Source organism: Morus notabilis, unplaced genomic scaffold (assembly GCF_000414095.1).
Source record: "Morus notabilis unplaced genomic scaffold, ASM41409v2 Scaffold843, whole genome shotgun sequence".
Lineage (NCBI taxonomy): Eukaryota > Viridiplantae > Streptophyta > Magnoliopsida > Rosales > Moraceae > Morus > Morus notabilis.
In genome coordinates, this window is record NW_010361268.1 from 255,561 (window position 1) to 278,801 (window position 23,241).

Sequence of the window (23,241 nt, forward strand, 5' to 3'; positions counted from 1 at the left end):
GTCCCTGAATCTTAGCGAGACCGGGATGGAGGAAGTACTCCTCACTCTGTCCCCGCCCCCGTCCCGATATACATTTGTTATATATAATATAATATATTTTATATAAATATACATACATATACTTTTTGTATATGTGTTAATTATTACTTTTAATAGGACCTTTTTTGGCTCTACAATTTTTTTTTTCCTTTAGCATATATTTTGAATTTAGTTTGTAGTGAGAAACTTTTGCATTAATAAGGTTCATCTAAAAACATAACATTTATATATAAACAAAAAAAAAATAAACGGATCGAAATGCATGTTTCAACCAGACTTGTTAAATTTGTGCGAGTATGAGTATGTCGACAATGAAGGAATATTTTTTAATAAAAAAAGTTAGAAAACATATAAAAAAACCAATCAGGAGGTACTATGAGAAACTAACATTTGAGAATGCTACATCGAAAAAAAGATTGAGTAAGGACATATGTGAGACAAATGATTTCAATGGGGTAAATTAGAGAAACGACATTTTTGCTATAAATAATAATTGAAAATATCACCTGTAAGCTTCTATATGTAAATAAAGATCAGAAGAAACGAAAATAAAGGACCATAAGCAAATAAAAAGGAGGAATGACCAAAAAAAAAAAACAAAAAAACAAAAAAACAAAAAAACAAAAAACAAAAACAAAGTAAAGTGGAAAAAAACTGGCCGAAACATTTCTTACTAGTTGTCTCTAACTCCAGAGGAAGGAAAACAAAATAGAAAAACGGGAACGAAACTTTGCGCTCGACCCCTCTCTAGGATGAAACGGTTCGTGCACATTCAGACGAAACTGCAGAGCTGTGTTTGTGCTTTTAAATATAGTAAAGATCAAATAATTACACTGTAGATGGTAATATGCTAGAATGACTTTCCAACAAAGTGAAATTAATAAAATGACCTTCTTCTATTTTTTATGAAGAAAGATATTTACTCATTCTTTGTAAAATGAGGTTATTTTACAAATAAAAATTTTTGAGAAGTTATTTTACTAATAAAACTTTTTAAAAGAGTTATTTTTACAAAGGCCTCCACTGTAGAGATGCTTTTAGTAAAAAGAGAAAAAGAATTAAATAAAGGCACATGTGAAATTATTATTTTAACAGAAATAAAGCGAGGAAAAACGCACTTAAAACAAAAACATTGTTGTAATGTTGTTTTTGCTGACTCCCTCCTTTCCAGAGTTGATTGAGAGTTGAGACGGTGTTTGGGGCTGTTTTTTAGGGTGCGTTTGGAATTGGTTTCAAAATAATTTTATTTTTTGTATGAAAATGAAAATAAAAACGTTTTTATTTTCATTTTGGAATCATTTCTGAAAGTACGTTTGGTAGTTTTATTCTGAAATTGTTTTTAGTTTTAAAAAAACTGAAATTGTGTTTGGTGGTTTAATTTCTGAAAACATGTAATAATATTTAAAATAATAATATATTAAATAAATAATAATATTAAATATATTAAATAATAATATATTAAATAAAGAGAGGTGGGGTGGCGGCCCGCACAGACGGCGGGGCGGGCAGTCGCAGACGGCGGGGCGTAGTCGCAGAAGATTGGGGGGAGGACGCGCAGTCGGAGACTGGGGCGGGGGGCACGCAGTCACTCGGTCACAGAGTGAAAGGGCTGAAGAGAGAAAACGAAAACGGAAGAATGAAAACGAAAATAAATCGTTTTCAGATTTTCATATAAGGACAAGAAAGTTTTTGTGTTTAATTTTTCAAAAATTTGACGCCAAACGCGTTTTCTTTACGCGTTTTCATTTTTCATTCTCAAAAATTGTGAAAAATGAAAACGAGAAAGGAAACAAACAGGGCCTTAGTTTTGTCTTTCTGTTTGTTGTGTGTCTTGTCTATTATAATAACGGGGTTTGCATTCCAATTGTTTTGTTTAGTTGTGGTGTCTAGTATTATTATGGTGTTTATTAGATTCGTATTTTGGCGGTGTTTAATATAGCTTTAGCGCTATAAAAATATGTCCTTTCATTGACCGAAAGCTTCCATTAATCAGAGTGGCTTTGTCAAAAAGAGTCTTATTTGTGCTCAATTTTAGTGTGTTAAGGTACTCTTCCGTTTTTAAATCTTAAATGTACGTCTTTTTCTCCCTCTGTCAATCTCCCTTTCAAAAAAATGTAAAAGATCTTTTGACTAAAAAATAAAAAGGGAAAAAGTCTAAAAAAGAAGATCATAAAAGTAAAACAAACAAAAAACAAAAACAAAAAAGAGAGAAGTTGACACTTGATAAGTGGGGAAGAATTTTTGAAATCGTCTTCTCTTTTTTTCTCCGTGATTATTGTCTTTTTCTATGATCTGCCGTTTACTGAGCGGTGTCGTTTAGTTTAGTGTCGTTTCATTTTGTGACCGTTTTTATTGTTTGGGTTCTATCGTCATTTTTTAACTTTGTCGTTATAGTTCCATTTTCTTGGTTTCCACTAGCTAGTCAATTGTCATTTTAACCATTGTTGTAGTTTATTTGTTTTGTCATTTCCACTCGGTTGTTATTAACCACTGTTGCCGTCTCATACTGTCGTTTACTTCTATCGCTTAATTGTTGTTCTCATATCAGTTGCCAGTGTTTTTTTATCGGTTGTCGTTTACATTCTGCTGTTAGTTTCGGTGTCGTTATTGCCTTTTGCACTTGGATGTTGTTTCTTCTAGATATTGACGCTTTATAGTTGTTTTTTCACTTTTTTATCGCTGTAGCAAATAATTCAACGCAACATATTTACGAAACTAAATAGTAGATTTTAAAATTATTTAAAAAGTAAATAGAAGTTTATTATTTTATTTATTATTAATAAAAAGATTTTTTTTACGTAAATTTTTTTTTACAATTAGTAAAAAGATTTCTTCACGAAAATAATAATTTTTTACCATATAAATTATTTTTTAATAATCATAAAAGAATACAAATGTTTCATTTATTATTAGTAAAAAGATTTCTTTTCTACGTAAATTTTCTTTTTACAATTAGTAAAAAGATTTTTTTCGCGAAAATAATTTTTTTTTACCATATAAATTATTTTTTAACAGTCATAAAAGAAACACTTACACGATAGACAACTATTTATTTCAAATAGTTTTAAAATCTGTTGTTTATTTAATTTAGTTTCATAAATCTATTCAAAAAAAATAATTTTATAAATATGTTATTTACTACAATTTCTCATAATCGAACACAAAAAAGCGGTGTTTTAGTGGCTTAACAAATAAAAAATGGTGGGAGGAAAAAGATAACAAAACTAAAATCAAACTTTCAAAAACGAAATCTAACTTAATAAGAAATAACAACCAAACAAGAGGGTGCATGGGAAGGAAATGTACTTCAAAATTTTGGTGGCCTCTATGGGTGGCGCTCCGGCAGTGGCGATAAAGATGGCACATATATTTCTGAGCAGAAAAGAAAAATAAAATAAAATAAAAATAAAAAGACAACATTTCACTGTACCTGAAAGGTTAGCTATAGGTGCAAAAATTAGCGACGAAAATTTGCACCAATTCTTAGGACTATTGTCGCTAAATGGTTCTCGATTATTAATAAAAAAAAATAAAAAATAAAAATTGTTGTTGTTCTTCTCGCAAACCATTCAGCAGTTGCAAATGTGTGTTGTTGCTAAACAGTCCTTTTTAAATATCATCACTGAAGTCCTTTGTCACACATTGTTAGCCATTTCTGAGTTAACAACCTTATTATTGTTGTTGTTGTTGTTCTCGCAAACCATTCAGCAGTTGCAAATGTGTGTTGTTTGCTAAACAGTCCTGTTTAAATATCATCACTGAAGTCCTTTGTCACACATTGTTATCCATTTCTGAGTTAAAAACCTCTTTAGCTCGGATTATTATTATTATTATTATTATTATTATTATTATTATTATTCATTGTGTCCACGTGATGATACCACGGCTATCTATGCCCTGAAGAGCGTTGGCATGTCAGGAATCCTCGGTTGCCTCGCATTTCGCTACGTTCTTCATCGATGCGAGAGCCGTGATATTCATTGCCGAGAGTCATTTTAGACTTAAACCAAGCACGACGCAACCGCCGCAGCGAGCACTGTCCCCGGGGCCACGGTAGGAGCTCGTTTCGTTATGATTCCTTGACGCGTTCCGCGCCTGGGTTCATTTTATGCGGAGGGCGCAAGGCAGGGCTGCACACACTCAGCGTCAGGGGTTGGGGCGCATTGCGCACGTCGCCCCCGGTGCTGTAATGGGTCCGCTGGTCTTTCTGTTTTGCAGGTTTCGACAATGATCTTTCCGCAGGTTCACCTACGGAAACCTTGTTACGACTTCTCCTTCTTTTAAATGATAAGGTTCAGTGGACTTCTCGCGACGTCACAGGCAGTGAACCGCCCATGTTGCCTCGATCTTGCGACGACAACCAAAATGTTGTCGCTGAAGGCAAGCATTTAATTTTTGCATTTTCGTGTATATACACATTTATTTGTTTTTTGTTACTATTATATGTGTGATAACTTAAATAACATAGTAATGGAAAAATAAGTGCGGAGGAAAACTTCTTTACGTTTAGATCTTAATTATACTCGCTATATATTTTGCTAACTGGAAAAGAAAAGGTTTTATTCTATAAGGTAAGATATTAATTAATAAAACATTATCAGAAACTACATTATCTATATTTATATTTGTTTTGAACAAGAAATATCTTTCCTTCTACGTACTGAGCTTTTTCAAGAAACAAATGTAGCACTTCATCAAGGATCAACGATGAATATTTATGCTTCCTCGCAATTATTTCTAAAAAGCAGGTCGCGAAACTCTTCCATTTAAGCTACGGCAATGACATGATCAATCTTATTAATATATATAGCGATCTATAACCAAACTCATGACTATGGTAGTATTGTTTGATTCTAATCACGTGATATTAAAACATAGAAAACACGCTATCAATAATTATAACCTACAAATTAGAAAAGAGCAGAACCTAAGAATATTTCTAACATAGCAGATCATTATACATGGTCAACAATTTGGTAAATAGTTTAGAAAGTTTTACTAGATCGATCGTCGTCGTCGTGTTGAATCCTGGACATGGCAGTACAAGCTAAACGACAGTGTCGTTGAGGAAGTTTGAGATCACAAGTGAATGGTCGCAGGTGGTCACGTGGGAGCTGCATTCTGACCGGCAGACCTGAAAACAAACGGATGATCCCCTCGACAGACACGAATATCGTCTGATGCAATCCGACATGCACTCGTCATTGGCCTTGCATGATGTAATCTTATCAGAACTGATCATCACGAGCGTCGGGATTAAGATGATCATGATCAAGAGAAGGCTTATCATTGGCTTTTGAAGCATTACTATCACTACACACAACCATTATAAGAAAATTAACATCACCATACGTTATGCATATATATATATACATATATATAATATAATATAAATTTTTATCGCCTTTTAAGCTTTCATGAATACCTTTCACCTCTTGATTTTTTTTTTTCCTTCCAAAATATAGAAACGTCTATTTGAAAATTTCGTCGCAATTTAGTTTTTATTAATAAAGTGTTTCTGCAAATTAGCCGTTACAACAAAATCATTTGTCCAAATTATCAATCCCGTTATGTAGCTTTTATAAAAATTTGAGTATTTGTGTTGCTATTTCCCTAAGGAACTCATACGCTTATCGGTTGACACTACAGCCCTTAAATTTCAATAAAAGCATAAATTTGAGGAAATTTGTAAAGATCCACCGTCTTGGGACCTAATTGTAACAATAATAAAGCAGGAAGATCAAATTGTCAAAAGAAAAGTTTATTTGGATGAATGTGTCATATAGATAGCAGTTGATCAGGTGGTGAAAAGGGCAATTTTTAAAAATACCTTTTGTAATGAAGCATTCTTTTATTTCTACCTCTTAATATTAGCTTATACATATTTCTACCTTTTAGACTAGAACTAATTGAGGTGTAGAAATTTTTAAAAAAGATACTTTTAGTAAGTCAGATACTTAATGAGGTAGAATCTGTAATTTTTTCTGGTGAAAAATCGTGTCCTACATGTTATGTACAAGAAGAATAAAAAATACTATATATATATATAAAGAATTTATTTTTTTCATTAGACTTATAATTAGTTGCAAACAATGATTAATTTTAAGGCTACAAATAGTCAAGATTGAAATAAGAAAAAATGATCAAACAAAATAAAAAATAAAAAAAAATGAGGAAATGCTAAATAGATCACATTACATACATATATAACAAACATAAATAATTACAACACATGCATACATGACGCATAGAAATAGAACATTGATGGAGCCAACGAAGCTATGGCAGTATTTTGCCATTCTAATTTTTTAGATATTGCAAAAACATTGTGCCCTACTTATTTAATAATGGAAACTCCTTTCTATGTACTTAATCAATTAAAAAAAATCTTTTTTTTCTTTTTTGGAAAATTTTATGAAAGGACATATTGTTTTGCCCTATTAATGGAGTTTTTTTTTTTTTCTTTTCTTTTATCAGTATGAATAAATTTTAAAGGTTTTAGTTTTGTTTCCACAGTACATATTATTTTTGACGTTAAAACAGTACTAAAACCTTTAAAAGTTATTCATACTGATAAAAGAAAAAGAAAAATACTCCATTACATTCCCTTTCCCTTTAATGCAAAGGAAGCTATATATACCTGCAGATTTCATACTATGTTTCATGGTTTTTACACTGTCAATGGTTGACAACTTGCGATGCTGATTGGCGAGGTTGGCGATAGTAAGAGCAAATAATCTTACACACAACCATACAATGCGCATAGAATATGGGTATGCCTTTTATGTGTCTCTCAAAGCAATCGTTTGCGCATTTACTATAAAGCATGGATAGCAAAGCACAAACTCATCAAATGAAGTGGCAGAGACAGATATTAGAGCTGGCTCAGAGTTAGTACTACCGCTTGATCTCACTAGGCCATTATTGCCTTGCATAAATATGGACACCAGTATAATATATAGAACATTAGTAATTAATATTCTCATTCTCCTGTTTCCATCTAATTAGCTAGCCTAGCTTAATTTTCTTCTTTAATTTGAAGTTGTCGTATATAATGTGGTCCGAAGTTTGGTACAAAAACAGAATATATATATATATATATATATATATTAGTGTTCTTTGCTTGTCCCTTCTTAATTTTAAGCGTTCTTGTGGAATTAATTTAATCAGTGAAATGAACTTTTTTTTTCATTTATAAGTATATTATTAGTTTCAATTTTTACTATAAAAGAGTATTTTGGTTTCAATTTAGGTATGTAATTATTTGATTACTAACTTAAATTAAGGATTTTTCTACTAAAAAAATTAATTTAATGATTTTTTTAGTTCAAGGGGATTAACTTTTTGATTTACTCGTACCGTGCAGATATTGACTAATTGATGCAATATTGATGCTAAATACCATCTCCCTTTTATTTATTTATTTATTTTATAATATATGTGTATAAAATGTGCCCTTATCATGTTGAGCGGATACCCTCTTATAATATCAGTTTATTTACTTCAGTCTTAAAGTATAAGCAACCTTACATAAGTCATATATAGTTAACGCAACTTTTGCCATGCTACTAATTAAAACATTTGGCTTTAATTTATAGTTTTCTTTTTTAGAAAACTTTTATTTGTAGAGTTGAACGCTGTAACTTTGCTGTTTATGATGTTTCTTTGAACCGTGTACAATTGCCACGAGTTTTGGCGGCCTTTATATTGGGAGATCACAGAAGATGAGATTATTCTTCCAAATTTAAGAATATAAAATATCACGGCAGCGTCTCTTGAGAAGTGATAAATGTTAGACTTTAATTATAAATATGATTTTAATCACCATATTCATAAATTTTAAGAACTATCATGTTAAATTACTAAGAAAATTTGAGAAAGCGTACATGAATTCATAATAGTAACAATCGACACTTTTGCGGAATTACTACGACGATTGATTAACCGGTTATTGTCTTCCTCAGTCAAATCACCAAAGTTTCTTAATGGAGTGTCTCTCTCTAGATGGGGCAGAAGAGAAATCGGTCAAATGATTTGACTATTGGGGATCATAGCCTACAAGTCCTTATATACTTATCATTAGGCTCCCATTAAACTTAATTCGATCACTTAAGACCCATTTAATTAAATAGCTTAATATAATGAAAATATAAAGAATTTACCTGAGTGTATGAGTCTTAGCTCAAATTTTATATAAGAAACGTAGTTTTCCCAACAATAAAAAGCCACTTGCTCAGTTGCTCTTGGCCATGGCAATGAATTTCTGACCACGGCTACATATTTGTGAAGGTGCAATATTTAATATTTATTTAATATATCTTGTTTAAACGAAGAACTACGATGACTTCTGTTTTCCATGTGTCCGATGGATCATTTAAGTGAAAATTGATTTAATGGTAATATTTTAAGTAGTAAAACTGTGATTTGCACTGTTATTACCAGTAAATTTGTTATGAAGTGACAATCCCTAGACTTGGCGTGGTGAAACTTACCTAATTGGTTATTTTATAGTTGCAATCTACAGCAAATTATAAAACAACTAGTCAATTTCCCATTTAAACGCAGCTAAATACCAAATTACTTCAAAATAATTATTCTTAGCTTTTTTTTTTTTTTTTTGTTCATCACTTTTGCTTCTGATTAGAGTAGGGATAAACTCAATGCAGCTAACGATCAATTATGGCAGTGGTTGTAGAAGGTATCTACCGAACCTTACACATTATTAGCTGCATAGGCAAAATAAAGAAAATGACCAAAATTAAGACCTCGTTTGTTTTATATACTTAAACTCAAATTATTAATTTTGTTACAGTATTTTTTTAAAAAAAAAATTTAAATTTCAAACGTCAAAATTAAAAGTCATATTTGAGTATACCTCCCAAACATGTGTTGTACCTCCCAAACATACGCTAATAGTTTTAAGTAATTTCGATAGAATTAAAGAGAAGAGCAATAGGGACACTAGTGAAGATTAATATCATCAAACGCATATGTGGTCCAATTGCTCATGGACTCCAAACATGTACAAGTACAGCCGTACAAAACGTGGTCGGCGTTGTGTTCATTAATACTGCAGTGTGTTGTGCATGCCAACAAACAGGATTGAAGTCACTAGTCTTGTTGACAAAGGAAAAATAAAAATAAAAATAAAAATAAGTCACTAGCCTTTGGCCATGGTCATGAGTTATGACAGTAATATATTTTTTTTCCAAACTGCAATTTAGGTCTTTATTAAAGCAAAGAATTAAAGGGGAAAAAAAAGTAAAAATTGGCAAACGTTGTGACATTCTAAGTGACAGCGTTTATCTAATCTTATTAAGTTACCTGTAAAACTGGGAATTGGTCGGTTGACGGAGTGAATACTTAGAATTCATGTTTTATTGGTTTTTTATTATTTAACAAGCATAATTGCTGTAAATTTATTCTATTAATTGATTTCAATTCATAATAAATTTATTTTTTTATTTTTCTGTCATCGGATCTATATAAAAACAGGTAAAAGTTAAAAAATACGTAAATTTAACGTTTAAAAAAATTTAATTTATCGGTACGTCGGCGTACTAGAGAATCTTTCTGAAAAAAAAAAAAAAAGGGCCCTTTTACTTTATAATCCCCCAAGCACTAAGTAAATATACAGCTTCCCCTCCTTTCCCACCGAAGAAGAGGAAGAAGAAAAAAAAAATCCCCGAACCCGTGCCCGAACCTTTCTTTATCTACGTACAACACAACACAGGTTCCCTTTTTTTTTTTACCTTCTAGATATGGCTCTTTTCATTATCACTTTGTCTTCACGTTTTAAATAACAATTGATTCATACACAGTTGCTAACATTTTTTCCTCTTTGTAAACGTATGATATTCTCCTTTGTTTGGTCTACTGTCATTGTTGGCGTGATCTTGTCTAGTTCAAAAAGGAAGCAAGTATCAAAGAAGTGAATGAACAAATATAACAGCAAAAAATGGCAAACCCATTTCCAAATTTGATGCGTCTAAATACGTAAACTACTAATAAATGATTACAAGTTAATATTTCCAAGGGACCATAAAAAGAAAAAAGAAGGAAGCCGGGGTTGGCCCCAAAGAATATTGGACAAATTTAGAAACCTGTCATGAAGAATGAACTATAATAACTAATGGGTTAGGATCTCTACTCACTACCCCTCATTAACTTCGTCTATAGACCCCCCCAAAAAAAAAAAAAGAAAGACCCCAAAAAAAAATTCGCATCTAAAGAAAGATGCAGTTGAAGTAATTGGTTTTGTACTATACAATTAGAAATACATTGAACCTACAAGCATTGGTTAGGATGGAAGGATTCTACCTTAATAAGCTTAAAAAATGAGCCTTGAAGATCTTCATCCCCATAATTAGGTAAACAGAGTATCAGTATACATCTGATTCTTCACAGCTATAACTAATGCTTCTTCATTCTCAGCTCATTCCACACAACACCTCAGAGCCCAAATCCCCTTCTGCCGGAAGATTTAGATCGGGCAGGGAAAATGCGGTTTCTCGAGCTTCTAGCTCCTTCAGTTTACGAGACTCGTTTGACGCACATGAACGTTCTAGAGCATCAAGACCATTGCAATGAACATCTGTTGGCATGATTGACTGAGGTTCACAAACTGAATCAACTTGTTTAGGTTGGTCAGTAATCGCTTTGTCGGATAGAGCAAATGCTGTAACTGTCTTTGTTTTCTGCTGAGACTCCAAATCAAGCTGAAATATAAGAACACTATGAATTGTTAGAATATGTCTCTTGTCGTACTTATCAAGCTAAGAACTTGGGCGAAAAAGAAGGACGTGATAGTTCATTCTTGTTCTTCACAGAGATCAACAGAAAAGCAGAACCTATACTAAGCTATAGAAAGAATATCTCTTGGTATCCTTTCTTTTGTTGCAATGACTTTATCAATAGTGTCAATTTTCTAGCAGCAATAAAATATGAAGGAAAAAAAAAAAAGTATTATAGCTGGTTCACCTTCATTCTATTCAAGCTTTCGTTTGTGACTCTTTGTTTCTCCATATTGTGACGCATAGCTGCTATTTCCTGCTTAATGGAATGAGAAGAACAACAGTCAAGCATCCTCAAATGGCTATATTAACAAAACTAAAGAAAGCATTAACCATTTGGAAGGTAGGTTCAAACCAGATGATTTGAAACATAATTCAAATTTTATGAGAGAAAACAGTGCTTGAGCCAAAACCAAGGTGGTTTAAACCCTCCAACCAAACAAGCACTAAGTAGAATTCTGATTTTGAAGGTAGAATTCTGATTTTGAAGGAAGCATACATTTCTCAATCTTTTCCGTTCCTTCAATAGCAAAGTCTCCTCCTCTCTGAGTTCAGCCAATGTCTGCAAGCAACAAAAGTGGGGTAATTATTTATTAGATATTAATCTTCATCTTATTCACTCAACAAGACCGAAAAATAAAGCGCCAGCGGAAGAAACAGGTAAAACGACGAGAAAAACGAAGTTGTGGTGGGGGCAGAGAACATGGTAGACGTGATTGCATAAAGAGAAATAATCAAGTGAAAAATGGTTGTCTTAAAGAGCTTGAAAATGCTGTTAACTGGAATAAATGTTAGTGCCAAGATAAAAACCATCTAAAGTTGGACAAGTCCGTTTTTCAAAAGTAAGCCCAATAAAAAGAAGAGCAGAACAAGATTATTACAGCAAAAGGTGTCGGACGAAACCATCAACAGGACTACTAATAAAGTTTTAAAATCATAATCATGTTATAACCCAATAGCATGCCTTGCCTTCTCTGTTCCTTCTATTTTTACAGCTCATAAGTTAGTTCGTTACCTTCTTCTTTCTTGGCCTCTTGGAAGTTGTTGCTTCACTCCTAACAGAAACCTGTACGCGGACAATAGACAAATAGTTAAAATCCCAAGTTATTATTTTTTTCTAGAATGAAAAACAAAAAAAAAAAAAACACACACACACACACACGCACAAACTTCTAGCACAAATAAAATTCCTCTAAAAAAGTTAACATGAATTGCTCGTGACTAATTTGGACTAGACATGTGTATTAACACTATTGCTATTACAAAAGGGAAGCCCAAGCATAAAGTCAACCCTCCATGCCAAAATTTTGACTTTTTGTACACTTGACAATAATGTCGGTTTCTAAGAAGGCAAGAACCCTAGTGTTATGTTTGATGACAAAACTGGGGCGGTTGTAATGCCAATAAGAAAGCATCAAGTCAGCTAATACCATTAACAATTGAGGTGACCATTTTTGGTCCCCACTAATGGCCTAATGTCTAGTAGCTCCCAAATTGCAATCCCCCAAAAAAATGAACAACAAAATAAAATAAGAAGCAAGAAGAAAGCATGTTGTCCTACTTTGATGTTTTATCGAAGTTGCAAATTTCAAACCTCATAACATGAAACAATAATTTGACTCCTAAAACTCCACCTTTTTGGAAACCCAATTACCCAAAAAAAAAAAAAAAAGGCTAGCACGACACGGACAGGCTGTCATTCGATGAGGAGCGACAACCAAATCATAAACTTAAAATCCATTTTAAATTTACTGTGTCCAAAGGGATCCAAGCTTAACTTTCTGAATTCTATAGAAAAATTAAAATTAAAACAAGGGTTGGGATCAAGCTGTCATTCAGATCCTCTCATACACATTACTTGTCTTTCTTTTTTAATCGGATCGACCCTTTATCCTCCCACAAGGCGCAAAGCGGGTCTTTCACGTGAAAACGACGACGTGGGACCCCAAGTTTATATTGTCGTTTTAATTCTTATTACCACTATTATACCATGCGCCCGCAGAATACGCTAACATGCGGCGACCCGCACCGGATCCCTTCCCCCCACAACAAAAACATAAAGTGCACAACCACTACCAAACTACACCAGACCACACGCAGATCTATTTTGCCACGAAAACACGCCACCGATAAAGCGGGTGACCAGTTTCCCTTATGACCAAAATACCCTTTTGGAATTATACACGCGTTTGTTTGACTTTGGCACCAGGGACAGTTTTCGGACTTGCGGCCTAATAGGAGTTAGTATTGTTGGCTCCTCCGACAAAGGCATTTGAGGAGCTGGACAGTTTCTGGGTGAGAGTGGAAGTTCGCTGAGAAACTTTTTCTAAACCTATCAAGGGTAATTTAGTATTTTTGTCATTGATATATGGACCGTGACCAGAAGTGGAAAAGTAGGGAGAAAGAAAACGTGATAAGAAGAATCATTCACACCTTCTGACTCTATACGTTGAACGAAAGTCACCAATTTCCTCATGACGAAAATACGGGAAAAAAACCAGAAAATGATATGGAAAGTTATTCGGTTTGAAAGACAAGGGCATTTCAATCCAAAAAAAAAGTTTGTTTCCAAGAAGAAATCCAGAATACTAACCGGCCTACGCCGATGACCCGCGTATAGGCAATCCCGCCGACTCAGCCACAGGAAAACGACATGCAAAGGAGGGCAAAATGGTAACTGAGCGAGATGCTGAATATTAGGGAAGCTCCTAAAAAGATTGAAAAGGAGGAAGAAATCTGACAGGTCTGGAAGCCGAAAAAATCTACCGCATCCGACTTTTGAACCAATCTTGAATAATACACTTCTCTAGGGGCATTTATGTAATACCGTCCCTACAGAAAGCCACGAGAAACGACACCGTAGACTCGTCGTACAAAGTACGACGCGACAACTCTGACCAAAAGAGAAGAAAGACTCAAAGGGAGAGCAGCGACAAACCTTAGATCTCGACCCACCGGTAGGCTTAGGCGGCTTGCTGGACTCCTCGGAGCCGCCGCTGACGGAGGCGGCGCCGCTCCAGGAGAGCGGCGTCGTCGGGCTGGCTCTTGCCGGCTCGCCATCCGTCTTCCTTATCTTCTTCATCTCCACGCCGTGATGTCTCGCCGGGTGCCTCGACCGCCGCTGCCTGACGCTCCAGTCGAGAGGCGGAGCAGGCGAGCTTCGCTTCAGCGGCGGCGGCTGGCGGTCGGTTCTCCTGAGGCTGAGGAGAACGTCGGCGACCATGGCGTCGGCAAACATGGCGGCCTTGACCCAATCGTCGTCGCTCATCTCTTTGGTCTTCTTTCTTTGTTTCAGGGAGTGAGTGTCAGAGAGAGAGATGAGGAGAAAAGTCAGGTGTCGAAGGAAAGGAAAGGAAAAGAAAAAAAAAGGAAACAGAAAATCTAGTTGTGATGGTTGTGTATGGGATTGTGTGTATGGAAGAATAATATGGGTGGGTTTTTGGGGTTGGCTTTATTTATATGTGGGTCTGCCAAAATCACTGTTATGTTTTGTTATGTGTGTTGTGTGTGTGTGTGTGTGTTTCTGGTGGGGAAGTAGATGCTCATTCACAACCCCTTGTTCCTTTTCTGTGGATTTCTCTCTCTAATTTTTGTTTTCTGTGTGTGTGGGCCAGGGTTCAGTTACACGTGGCAGTGGTGGAGTGAGCTACCCTGGCTTGCTTCTTTGTTCCTTTTTCTTTTCTTTTTTTTGTTTTTTTTTTCCCTTTTTGGCTTTTAGCTTAGATTTTAGATTAGATAGGGTTTTATTAGGGGTGGTAATTTGTGTCACGTGTCGTGTTTTGATCATTTTTTTAAAATTTTTAGTCAATCCGAACACGACCCGTGACACAAAACTTTTTAAAAACCGCAACACGAACACGACACGACCACTTTACGAGCTGACACGACACGACCCGAAAATGATCCGTGACACGAAATTGACCCGTGAACCCGAAATTGACACGAAAATTGTATACTTTTATTTAGTTTTTTACATATTAGAAATAACTTAAAATTCATAACACACTAAATTACAATAACATCCATTGAAATTAAGCAAATAATAGTATAAGATTTTGAGTATAACTATCATGATATCACAAGTTCATAATAAAATTTAAAATATAAAATGAAAAATATATGTATTTTTTAGTTTTTTACGAGTTTCGTGTCGTGTTCGGGTTAGGCAGGTCTAACCCGAAATTGACCCATATTTTTCGTGTCAATTTCAGGTCGACCCAATTCTGATCCGAACCTCTTTTTTCTCAATCCTAACCCATAAAATTTGTGTCATTTTTAAGTCATGTCGTCGTGTCGTGACCCATATTATCGGCCCTAAGTTTTATAGGTTGGATTGGTTTTAGGAGTGTTACACGTACGCGCTATGGTTGAAGGTGGGGATGGTTAAGAACAACTGGTCCAGATGTTGATACTGTCAGTTAATGACGTGGTACCTATGACTTATGTGTATGGGGGATGCTTTCTGTTATGTACTACAAGCCTTATAATAGTTTTCAGCGGAAAAAATAAGGTTCCGTGATTTTTTAATTTTAATTCTGTTATATTTAAAAATTTTCATAAAAAATTATATTTAATTTTTTTTGTTATAATTAAAAAATTTTACATAAAATCATATCTTAATTCGAATTAAAAATTTAAATTGACGAATCTCATTTTCATTGTTTTGAGAATTTTATTATATAGTTTTCTTTAAGAAAAAATATATTCCAAATATACAAAGGTAATACAAACACTATTCTAGACGCATAATTCTTACTACATAAAATGTTACATTGACAGATTTAAATAAAATTTAAAAGAAAATAGTGTATATCAGACTTCACAAACGAAAGGTTATTAAGTGCACATAAAGATTTTTAATCTTCTGATTCATAACTATGCAAATATGATAGAGTATTTTTTATACCATGTCCCAAAATAATCCTTATATTTCTATATTATATATTAAAATTTAAGAATGTTGTGGTGAGACACAAAAATATGTTGAGCAAAAAAAAAAGACACAAAAATACGTTACCAATATATGCATTTATGGATCACTTCATTGGCTAATGAAGTAAGAAAAACAAACTCGGTTTCAGGCGGCTCATTGCCCGACCCCTTTGGTTACTCCCATGCTGTCTGATTTCATAGAATGTCAATCATAAACCACAATAGAATCATTTTACAATTAAAAGAGATACGGGTCTGTTTGAAATTTATTCCGTTTTTATTTTTTACGTTTTAAAAAAAAATGAAAATATTTTTAAAAAAGGGCATTTAGCGTAATAAAGATAAAAAATAGAAATGAAAATAATTTTTTAGTTTAGTGTAAAAGAAGAGAGAAATGAAAAACGACTTTTAGTCGTTTTTTATTTTTTATTTTTGTTTTCTCTTCTCTCGAGCAAAGAGAGAGACATTAATATATTTTTTTATACTGAAAATAATCTCTAGATAAAACTATCAAACGCATTTTCAAAAATGATTTCTGTCTGAGATTGAAAACGTTTTCATTTTTATTTTTATACAAAAAATAAAATTATTTTAGAACGAGTTCCAAACACGCCTATATTAATTGTTAAGTTGAGTTAAGTTATTAATAGCCTCTCAAAAAAAAAAAATAACCTTCCTAAAATATGTGGTCCTACAACTGATGGCCCGCATATTTTTATCCTTCTTTTTACCAAATATATATACATATATTACTTCCATAAAATATATATGCATATATATATATATATATATATATTTCCTGCTAGTGCCTCAGGCACCAACTCCATAAAATAAAAGTAAAATTACTTCCATGACATGAAGACAATTTTTGTTGTCCTTGTCGTGCTATAGGCATAGTTATCATTTGGTAGGTAAAACCAATTACTTAGGTTTGTGAACGTTTTTTATTATTCAAAGTTATGACACAAATTAATGATACTCTAACGAATGAAATAGATTGTGATAAATGCAAACCCATACTACGTACTAGCAAGATCTCAAAGTTTGTTGTTGCAACATTCTTCTTTTTATGTAGAAACAAAGATTATCGCTTGTGCCTACTTGCTCTACCTGTATCAATTCAGTACGATATTTACTACCACTTCTTGCGCGCCACTGGAAAAGTGCTTCTTCTTCCTTTCCTTTCCTTTTTTTTTTTTTTTTTTGGGTAAATTTCAAGTGCTGTTGCTACTGCTTATAATTACAGGATTTTCAGAGATCAGTGAAAATGGGGAAAGGAATAAATTATCTAAGGCCCCGTTCACTTTACTGATTCGAGTTTAGAATTCGAGTTTTGCTACAGTAAAAAACTCTCAGAAACAGTCACATCTAACTTTTTTACTACAGTAAAAAGCTCTCACATAACATCACATCTTAACTCGAATCAGCGAACTAAACGGGCCCTAAATGTCTATGAGAGAGAGCACAAGAGGGGAGAAAAGGGTTGGAGTTTACGTACTGTGATTTTTATTTTATTTTATTTTTCATCATATATGTTACAGCTGTTAAGGATATTATTATCTTAAGGATGGTATGAGTAATCGATTTCCATATAGTAATAGGGTACTCCAAAAGGAAGTTAATGTTGTAATGGAGTACTCAAAAGGAAAATCATTCTTTGATTAATATAGTAAATTTGTAATAGCGATGAATTATTATCATATTTGACTGATTAATAAGGGCATCATTCTTCAGTTCACTATTGAAGGAAGCTATCGAGTTAATAATAATTTATATTACTAAACCTAGATTTATTCCTCCCAAGTGGATGTTGATTTAGAGGGGCTCGGCGTAAATAGTATGGATGGAGTGTGTAGTTCACTTCTCTAAGATAATATTGGAAAAAAGAAAATTTTTCCAAAAAAAAAAAGAAAAAAGCAAAGTAAATGAAAGAAATTTGACCAGTTCTACTATTATCAACTTATTATACTTTATAATGGTGTCTTTACTAGTTTTGCCAAAGATAGTAGATACCTTAAATATTATGAGAGTTTCTCTGGTATGACTACAAAAATGAATTATTGATAGTTCTTTATTGTCAATCGTTAGATTTGTATTATAAATTGTCTATTTTGCATACTTTTTAATGTGATGACATTTTGATCTTATTCAACGGTTAAAAACTGACACTACTAATAGGACTGGCTAAAACTGCAAGTTTAAACCGGACTAAACAAGACGGCCCGAAGTCTGACACTGTTAGCCCGATCCCGATCTGACCCAGCCTACTTAAGTGTTCAAGTCGGGCCGGACCTAACCCTCGGGCCAGACCGAGCCTAGGTTTCAAGCTCGAAACCTTATTCGAACCGCCTGACCCAAACACATCTTTTTTCATTTTAATTTTTAAAAATATCTTGTAAATTTTGAGCCATCCCGACCCAATTCTAGACATGTCATGCTTTAGGGTCAGACTAACCTTCATCTTTTTAGAGTTGGCTTGGCCCGACTCAATGAAAATAATAGGTCAGGTCAGTCCAGACTAGACATTCCGAATATGTACTTATAAAATGTAAGATTATTGATCAACAATTGTTTTTTTAACGGTGATTACTAGCACTTTATACACCACTAGAAAAGAGTTTCGAATCTTTTTTCCCTTAAAATAAGAACCTTCGATTTTCGATATTTTGCTTCTACTCATTACTTAAAATCAAAAAATTATCAAGACCAAGTTCATATAAAGCTTCCATTGTATGATTAATCATTAAAACAACATTTGAACGTTTGAACGATATTTTCTGAAAATATAAATAACGAGAAAATGAAAAAAAAATATAAATAAAAGCTCAATAATGATGTTTAATTAGGTGGTCAACGGGCTTTAGAAAAGAAAACGCATGGATTTTAAAACACATATTGAGATGACAAATGGAGTTTGGAATTTGGATCGGATCCATCGGCCACTCGAAAATCCATCAGAATCAGAAGTACTACTACCTGCCACCATCCAGATTCTGCCGTGTAACGGACGCGCCGAGTAATCGCGTGCAGATAAGAATTTCGTGCACAATAAAGTTCGTTATCGTTATGAAGAGCGTGACTCGCCGCCGAACCTCACACACTTCTGTTTGTTTCCTCCCTAACTCCGCTCCGCTCTTGGGGCTTTATTATCTATTTATTCGCACGTGCCAAAAGGCAAGTGTTTTTCGCACGTACAATAAACTTTGTGTTAACAGTCCCTCACATGTATGGTGTTTTTCGGATACGCTGTTATGGGTTTAGGAATAGCAATGATGGGCTCTTGCGTTGCGTGCGTAATAAGGGATCACACTGGGGGCAAATGTGCCAAACGCAGGCAAGGAAAGAGTCAAGCCATTGTCTAGAATGGACCTCGACATGTTTTTATTGCATGGCAGTTAATTTTGTTTTTTTAGCAGTTTCTTTAGTAGGATCAGAATCATAAATTATTGGTAATTTTTTTTATTTTTTAATCATTATATATGTATTAAAAATTATTTATTATGTATATTTTTTTTAATTTGATATAATTTTAATTAAATTTAACAGTTATAAATTGATTTTATCGATAGATAAATTTTATAAAAAAAGGTCTTTAATTTTTTCCTTTCAAAAAAAATTTTTTTTTTCTCCCTGAAAAATGAGAGCAATCATGTCATCATAAATAATTTAATAATATAATAAAAAAATGTAGCTACAACAGTATTGCTTATGTTTTGATTATTTAAAAAATTTATTAAATATATTTTCATTAACTAGAAATTGAATCAACAACACAATCTAAGAAATATAGTGGAAATCTCATGAAACCAAACATCACCGAAATTGAAACTAAACCCAAACTTGGAAAGTTAATGAGCAACAAGATTAGCAAATCTCTTCAGTTGTCGCACAAATGGCTGGCCAAGCTCCAGCAAGAAGCTTCTTGCATCATCCAACACCAATGACCAAATCTTCAGGAGAAAACTCTGAGCTTCCTTAATGGATGGATGCAACAGCGTTCAGTGCATCACTTTCCGCCACCAAGACGGGCATGCACAAATTAGCAACAAAACAAAGCCATAGAACTCCCATAACATTGCCACATTGCCCTCGTGTCTGTCATAGCTTGTCTTTTGCAAGTTTCTCCAAAGTTTCCGCTTTTTAAAGTTATTTTTAAAAGGCTATTTTGTACGAGCACTCTCTTAACTTTTTGAATTTGGCAATTTAGTCTATAATTTTTTTTTTCATGGCAATGAACCCTGAATTTATAGTTTTTGATACTTTCAACTCTTGTTGCTCAAATTTATTAAAATTTTGATGGCTTTTTGCACCTAACTTGCAAATCATAGCCTAATAGAGACATTGATGTTCATTTTTATTAGTTTCAATACAAATACATTTAAAAATTTGACTTAATTTAATTATAACTTAAACTTTAATTTAAATTTTAACATGAATTTTATTAATACCAAACAAAAATATTATCAATGCGCTTCTTATGTTGTCACTTATAAGTTTGACACAAAAAACCATCAAAATTTAACGAATTTGAGCAACAATGACTAAAAATACCAAAAATTAAAAGTTCTTATAGTTGATTATCAAGAAAAAAAATTTAAAAACTAAACTGTCAAATTCAAAAAGTTCAAGGAGTGTTAATACAAAATAGCCCTCTTTAAATTTGGTCACATGTAAGGAAACTACTAGCATTGGTGTAATATACAGTAAATAATCTTTATATATATATATATATATATAAAAAAAAAGTTAGGACTATGCTTTTAACTTGCTTCTTTTGTTTTGTGCCCTCTATTTTTTATCTTAAAATTATGATTCTCTTAATTTAGCTTTAAAAAGTGAAAAAATATATATTATTCTAAAAATATTCAAATATTTTTCTATAATGACACTTTTGTAAGTGAAAAAAGATATATGATTCTAAAATTGTTCAAAGATTTTTCTACAATGACATTTTTGTAGTTCTCCATAAAAAGAAGAGAGAAATTATGAAAGAGAAAATTATTGAACATATCCTTAGAAATGCATGCGTTTATATTTTTACCTCTTACTCATGATTCATAATCTTTTAATCAATATTTGATTAAAATAGTATTAATCAAGAGTAAGAAATAAAAATTAAGACCCAAACAATTTAAGAGGGTATTTGTCTCCTTTTCCCGAAAGAGAAATATAATTTCTAACCCACATTTTTTATTTTGTATTCTTAAATTGATAAATAATCAGAATTAATAAGAGCGAGTATCTTATGAGAAATCCTAACAAATACTCTTTAAAAGTGCATGGATTTTAATTTTAACTTCATTTTTTTAATTAATACATTTTTTAGTCAAATAACTATATTAAGAATTAAAAATAAATGATAAAAATACAGACTTGTGCACCTTAATGGTAAGTTCATTAATTTTCTCATATCTCTTTCTCTCTATCCTCTATCCCTCTCCTATCATCTTTCTTATGTATTTAAGAAAAGGTATAAATCTTCATATCTTTCTAACTAATAGTAATTGAGCATTTTTCTAGCTGTTCATGAAAACAAAACAAAAAAAAAAAACAAAACAAAAAAACAAAAAAAAAATCACAATTAAGAAATTTGCCAAAATAACAAACTTACAAAATAGAATTAATAAAATGAACACTTTTCACTTTTACAGTGAGTGACTTTTTCAGTTGTGCAATAGAAGATGAGTTTTATTTCATTGTTTCAAAATCATTTCGCAAATTAAAATTTTTTAAAATTTATTTTGCAAATAAAGCCTTTTATTTTTTAAAAAGAGCTCTAAACCAATTTACAGTCCCACCTCTTTCTTTTTTTTTTCCTGAAAATAATATAAGAAAATTTTTATTTTGGTATTCTGTGTTATATTAAAATATGAGTTTAGTACATTTTATTTTTAATAATTTTATGCTGATATCTCAACTTTTTAAAAAATCTTCTTTTAATACCTCAAGGTAGTTTTTAAGGACAAGAAAAGACAAAAGTATTCTTATTATTAAATATATAAAAAAAGATTTTTATTAAATCTCAAGCCTACAATCAAGATTTTTACTTTATATTTATGGCAGAGTGAAGTTTAGATGTTTAGTTAAAGGTCTAAATTTTGTTTAAAAGTTTTTTTTTATATTTAATAATAAAAATAATTTTATCTTTTTGTGTCTTAAAAAACAACCTTTAAAATATCTAAAGAAAATTTTTTAAAAAGTTAAAATACCAACATAAAATTATTAAAATAAAAAATATTAAACTCATATTTTAATATAATATAAGATATCAAAATGAAATTTTCCTGGCAAAACGTAGAGTCCCACCTTGTCATTGCCTTGTTGGACAGATCTCTAACATGAAGACCCCAATTGGGCATTTTGGCTATTCTTGCGTTCAGCCCAAAAATGAAGCCTAATCGATAAACCCCTCTAAACCCGCATCTCTTCATCTTCCTCCAAAAACCTAGGGCTTTCAGTTCCGAGGCCCCACCAGGCAAAGCTACTCTCCTTCTTCAATGGCGCTCCAACTCATACCCAAACGCCGATTGCTCCCAAATCCTACTTTTATCCGCCTATTCTCCACCGCCTCCGATTCCGACGACCGAAACAACGAATTCAAGCCCTCCTCCACCTCCGACTCTTCCTTGTCCTCATATTTCAGCGATGTCAAAGCCAGTCTCCGCCGCCAACACCAATCCCCTCCGCCACCGCGATCGTCGACAAGGCCGTTGTCCCCTACTCACTCCTCCCCGCCTCCCAAGGTCACCTCCCTCGAAGAAATCCGGAAGAACCTCGTCGAGTTCCGCCGCCGATCCGTGGGCGCTTCCGGCCCCGCGCCGTCGTTCCAGGAGCTCTACAAGCGGAACGTCCAAAACAATGCTCAGAACACGAATCCGGAGGATTCCGGTGGCGGGAATCTCTCGTTCAACGCGATTCGCGAGAGCTTGAGGCAGATGCGGCCGTCCGATACCGCTCGGAACGATGGGGGAAGTAAGGACCCGTTGTCTCTCTCGGCGTTCAAGAACAGCCTTAGATTGAGGCCGTCGAATTCTCCACCGCCGCAGAGAATGACGGCGATAGGCGGGGCCGACGCGGTGGCGCCCCGTTGCCGCCGTCGGTGTTCGGGAAGGAGATGAGGGAGAGGAAGGACGGAGAGGAATCGAGCGCGATGAAGACGGAGTTCGTGAAGGTGTACAGCTACGAAGAATTGGGGGAGAAGTTGAAAAAACTGAGGCCGGAAGGGAAAGGCGAAGGGTGGTTTTCAATGGAGGAGTTGAATCAAAGATTGATGAATTTGAGAGAAATTGAACAGAAGGAGACGGAGTCGAGAATTGCTGGGCTGCCGTATAGGGATTTGAGGGAGAGCTTGGCAAAGTTGAGGCTTTCTTCTGATGAGGAGAAAGCAGGGAAGGCTTCCAGTAAGTAAGCGTTTCTTTTTTTTTTTTTTTTTTTTGGGGGGGGGGGGGGGGGGGGGGTGAGGAGGATATAAAACATT

At 33.6% G+C, this 23,241-nt stretch overlaps 3 protein-coding genes across 3 annotated transcripts in view; 2 read left to right on the top strand and 1 right to left on the bottom strand.

Annotated features, from left to right (window-relative positions):
* Positions 1-10,143: 10,143 nt before the first annotated feature.
* LOC21408377 lies at positions 10,144-14,356 on the bottom strand. The gene is made up of 5 exons (XM_010098844.2): positions 13,771-14,356; positions 11,848-11,898; positions 11,332-11,394; positions 11,020-11,088; positions 10,144-10,757 (listed from the first exon to the last, which is right to left on the bottom strand). Exons 1-5 carry the CDS (start codon positions 14,098-14,100, stop codon positions 10,470-10,472), a joined length of 801 nt encoding a protein of 266 aa, XP_010097146.1. The 5' UTR covers positions 14,101-14,356; the 3' UTR covers positions 10,144-10,469.
* Positions 14,357-22,082: 7,726 nt separating this feature from the next.
* LOC21408379 lies at positions 22,083-22,846 on the top strand (the record flags this gene model as incomplete). The annotated part of the gene is made up of 1 exon (XM_010098846.2): positions 22,083-22,846. A coding segment is annotated over exon 1 (585 nt), but the record flags the coding sequence as incomplete, so codon positions are not given.
* A 9-nt stretch (positions 22,847-22,855) lies between these two features.
* LOC21408380 (probable 37S ribosomal protein S28, mitochondrial) overlaps positions 22,856-23,241 on the top strand; it is a 3,395-nt gene continuing 3,009 nt past the window's right edge. The window contains exon 1 of the mRNA XM_024166116.1: positions 22,856-23,164. Within this exon, the coding sequence (XP_024021884.1) occupies positions 22,879-23,164 (286 nt within the window). The 5' untranslated portion in view covers positions 22,856-22,878. The remainder of the gene's footprint in view (positions 23,165-23,241) is intronic.

Bases quoted from the DNA above. Each gene is read 5' to 3' on its own strand.
- LOC21408377 (XM_010098844.2), bottom strand. From the start codon at position 14,100: ATGAGCGACGACGATTGGGTCAAGGCCGCCATGTTTGCCGACGCCATG. The intron at 11,395-11,847 runs GTAACGAACTAA...TGTTGCTTGCAG, and splicing joins AGAGGCCAAGAAAGAAGAAG to ACATTGGCTGAACTCAGAGA. The intron at 11,089-11,331 runs GTATGCTTCCTT...TCCATTAAGCAG, and splicing joins AACGGAAAAGATTGAGAAAT to GAAATAGCAGCTATGCGTCA.